This window comes from Aegilops tauschii, chromosome 1 (genome assembly GCF_002575655.3).
Source record: "Aegilops tauschii subsp. strangulata cultivar AL8/78 chromosome 1, Aet v6.0, whole genome shotgun sequence".
NCBI lineage: Eukaryota > Viridiplantae > Streptophyta > Magnoliopsida > Poales > Poaceae > Aegilops > Aegilops tauschii.
In genome coordinates, this window is record NC_053035.3 from 357,474,156 (window position 1) to 357,478,085 (window position 3,930).

General features: G+C 57.6%; 1 protein-coding gene across 1 annotated transcript; it reads left to right on the forward strand.

The window, feature by feature from the left end:
• Positions 1–1,390: 1,390 nt before the first annotated feature.
• Positions 1,391–3,631, forward strand: LOC109741186 (uncharacterized). The gene has a single exon (XM_020300259.2). The coding sequence runs from the start codon at positions 1,968–1,970 to the stop codon at positions 3,147–3,149; it is 1,182 nt and encodes a 393-aa protein (XP_020155848.1). The 5' UTR covers positions 1,391–1,967; the 3' UTR covers positions 3,150–3,631.
• Positions 3,632–3,930: the final 299 nt, after the last annotated feature.

The following is a 3,930-nucleotide window of genomic DNA, read 5'->3' on the forward strand; positions in this document are numbered from 1 at the left end:
CTTTTTCTTGTACATCTTTAGTTGGAGAGTTCGTGCTGCCGCGCGCCTGCGTGCCCCGAGAGGCCCCGTCGTGGCGATAAAAAAGAAGAACCCCCCAGCTCGTCGCACGAACGAAATTAATAATAAGAACGTTCAGTAATCAGATGCGCGACAGTGCCCTAACCCGCTAAAGTCCACGCGCAATTAGCTAAAAAATCCAGCGAGCGTGAATCGGTCGCTGTGACCGTGGCCGCACGTGTTCATCACGTCGCCACGCGGCGCTGCATCTCGGCGTCCACTTGCTTTTTACCGTTGGTTTTCCTGGCCCCGCACGACCCATTTCTCCGATCTCAGGAGGTCAATCAGCCCACTCGCCCGTGCTTCCATGTCGGGACGACGATGATGCTCCATGGAAGAAGAAGCGAGACCGCAAAAGTCCAACGACGCAACAACTCCATCTCTGACTGTTACATTACTGCCTCCGGTTACTTGCTCTGTTCCGGCTGCGTTAACTTACTGCCTCTGACATAGTGGAGCAGGCTACAACTGGTCGTGTTGGTCCCGTAGAGGTAAAAAAAAACACGTTCTCGCCAACCAGCAAAGCTGCCGGTACACTTTGGGTAAGGGTAAGCCTGAAGGAGCCCAGCAGAGTGAACGGCGTCGATGATGCGGATAGTGGCTGTGTGGATGTGCATCCACATCTTGGGAATCATCTGGGATCTTGTCATCTTTGCGATAGCTACTTCCGTGTCCGATGCGGCGTGTCCTGCATCTACCCTGAAGCTTCATAGATCAACCAAACAAGCGTTATTCAAATTTGCCATCGCCCGTGCCACTCATTTCTGCCTCTTGCCTTAGCTTATGCAAACACAAACACAATGAAGTAATGCCTATAATCATCTCATCAGAACCGTATGTTTCCCTTCCATCACACATTTTGTAAAAAAAAAAAAGCATTGCAGTCTCCATAGCCAAATCTTTTTTACTCACGTTGGATCCAACGACACGAACAAAACAGATACACGAGCACCGCACCTGACAAGTCACACACACCAAACCCGTCCTAAACCCCAGTACCCCTCCAGCTCAGAAAAAACGCCAAGAGCGCAAGTAGATCCAGCAACCCCCACGACCACAGTCACCGACACGCGGGCCCGGCGGAACACGGACCCACCAGAGGCAGGACCACGGATGAATCTCGCCCTCACGTATCGCCAACAGCTAGTTTTTTTACTGCCGCAGAACCATCTCGGCTCCCCAGGCCGGAGGCATTCATGGCGCCCAACAGCCACATGGACGAGCGCGGGACCCGCATGTCATCCCCCCCCGAACGTGCGCCCGGCCCCACCCGAGCCTCAGGCTCGGACAGCCGTTTGAGCCACCGAGCCACTAAAAACCGCGACAGGTAGTGGGCGAGTGCTCGCGAAGGAGAGAAAGGAAGAGCAGAGGAAGCCAAGCGGAGCAGAGTTGATTACTCCCACCGCGCCACCACCACCACCACGTCGTCTCCACCTCCGACCGAATCCGTCCTCGCCAAGCCACCATCATTGCGCCACCGCCGCCTCGCTAGTTTCTTACTCCTCCCCCGCGAGCTACTGCTGCCGTCGTGGCCGGCTGGCTGGCTAGCTTCTCGCCAAAGCCTTCCTTCTTCTACTGGAGTTGAGTGGAGTGAGCGCGCCACCCACAGCCACGCCCGCCCCCATTAAAGGCGCTCACGCGGCACCGCCACCTCCATTCCTCCACGAGAAAGAGAGACTGCGTGCGTGCTCCATTCCTCCCCTCACGGGAGCAGCAGCAAAGGCCGCCAACGCCCAGCCACGCCGCACCGCGCGCCTTTAAAGAAGGGGAGGACGGCGCGCCACCTTAAAGATTCCCACGCCGCAAGCTCGCTCTCCCGCCACGAGGTTGATCGGTGCTTTTAATTCTTCCTTCTTGCAGAAGGCCTCTTCCGCTCCATTGCAAGCTTGAACCGAGGTGCTTTCGTGGGGATGGCGCGGCTCGGCGCTGTCGTCGTGGTGTTCTTGGCGGCCGCGCTCGCGGCGGAGGGCATTCTTGACCCGGTGGACTTCCTCGCGCTGCAGGCGGTGCGGCGGTCGCTCGACGACATGCCGGGTTCCGCCTTCTTCGACGCCTGGGACTTCACGGCGGACCCCTGCGGCTTCCCCGGCGTGTACTGCGACGGGAACAGGGTGTCGGCGCTCGCGCTCGGCGACCCGCGGGCGGGGTCGCCGGGGCTGACCGGGAGGCTCGACCCGGCGCTCGGCCGGATGTCCGCGCTCACCGAGCTATCGCTCGTGCCCGGCCGAGTCCAGGGCGAGCTCCCGGCTTCCCTCGCCTCCTGCTCCAACCTCCGCTTCTTGGCCGTCAGCAAGAACCTCCTATCCGGCGGGATACCGGACGGCATTGGCGCGCTGTCCAACCTCCGGACGCTCGACGTCAGCTTCAACCAGATCTCCGGCGCCATCCCGCCGTCCATTGCGTCGCTGCCGTCGATCACCAACCTCATCCTCTGCCACAACCAGCTCACCGGTGGCATCCCGTCGTTCCCGGACTCCTCGCCGCTCCTCCGGATGGACCTCAAGCACAATGCCCTCTCCGGCGGCGTGCCCAGCCTGCCGGGCTCGCTGCAGTACCTCTCGCTCGCGGCGAACCGTCTCACCGGCAACGTCGACTCCGTGCTGCCCCGGCTGACTCGGCTCAACTACCTCGACCTCAGCATGAACCAGCTCCAGGGGCCGATCCCGGCGTCCGTCTTCACATTGCCGCTCTCCGTGCTCCAGCTTCAGCGCAACTTCTTCTCCGGCCTCCTCCAGCCGACGAGCGACGTGACGATCCCGGTGGTGGACCTGAGCTACAACCGGTTCTGGGGGCCTCTGTCGCCGCTCCTGGCGGGCATTGGGCAGCTGTACCTGAACAACAACCGGTTCACCGGCGATGTGCCGTCGCGGCTGGTGCAGGAGCTGGTGGGAACCGGCGGGCTGCAGCTGCTGTACCTGCAGCACAACTTCCTGACCGGCATCGAGATATCGCCGTCGTCGTCGCTCCCCTCCGGCGTCTCGCTCTGCCTGATGTACAACTGCATGGTGCCGCCGGTGTACGCGCCGTGCCCGATCAAGGCCGGCACGCAGAACACCCGGCCGGCCGACCAGTGCCCGGAATGGAGGGGCTGACATGGATGGCTGCTCTCAGAAGCCACGACAACACGATTGCCGCCGGATCGCCTCTGATCGGGGAGGAGGAGCAAGGACAAGAATGGAGGAGATTGCAAACGGTGGTCTCTGATTCTTTGATTAAATTTGTCCAGTTTACTAGCGTTTTACTGTGGATTATTATTCTTTTTGTTGGGGGAGGGGATAGCAATGTCACAGACAGAAGAAGTTGGTGCTTTAATAATCGTGGTTTATAGGTGTAATTTTTTGTCTAGCTGATGTAAGTGTATGTGCTTGTGTCTCTGTTGTATAGACAGCGAGTGAGTAAGTGGTGAACATTGGGTCTTGATGTTGTCCTGACGATGAGATGGTGGTGTTAGGATCAGTGGTGTTTTCTATGATGATCATCAAATATGGCAATGCGGCAAGCGTTCGCTGTCTAAATTGTACGTACGATGTTGTACGAGATTGAATGAAAATGATGAACAATGGTTACAAGCTTACAGTTGTTTTGGTTGGCGTGGTCTATAAGCATGTGTTGTGTTGATTGCATTTCGTGATCTTATGTGTGAGAGATCATGGGATCGACCTTTTGCTGTGGGGCGTTCACGTTGTACTTGGCCTCTACGCGATGGCCCTCTGAGCAATCATAATGCATGCATCTGCAGATCTCAAGCCTGACTAGGAAACCTGATTTGTGATTACTTATTGCCAGTTGCAATTGCTTGGCTTACAGATCTGTGCTTACCACTTATGGCAGAGTGATTCCGGCAATAAGAAAGTGGTCTTCTTGAAGTGAATT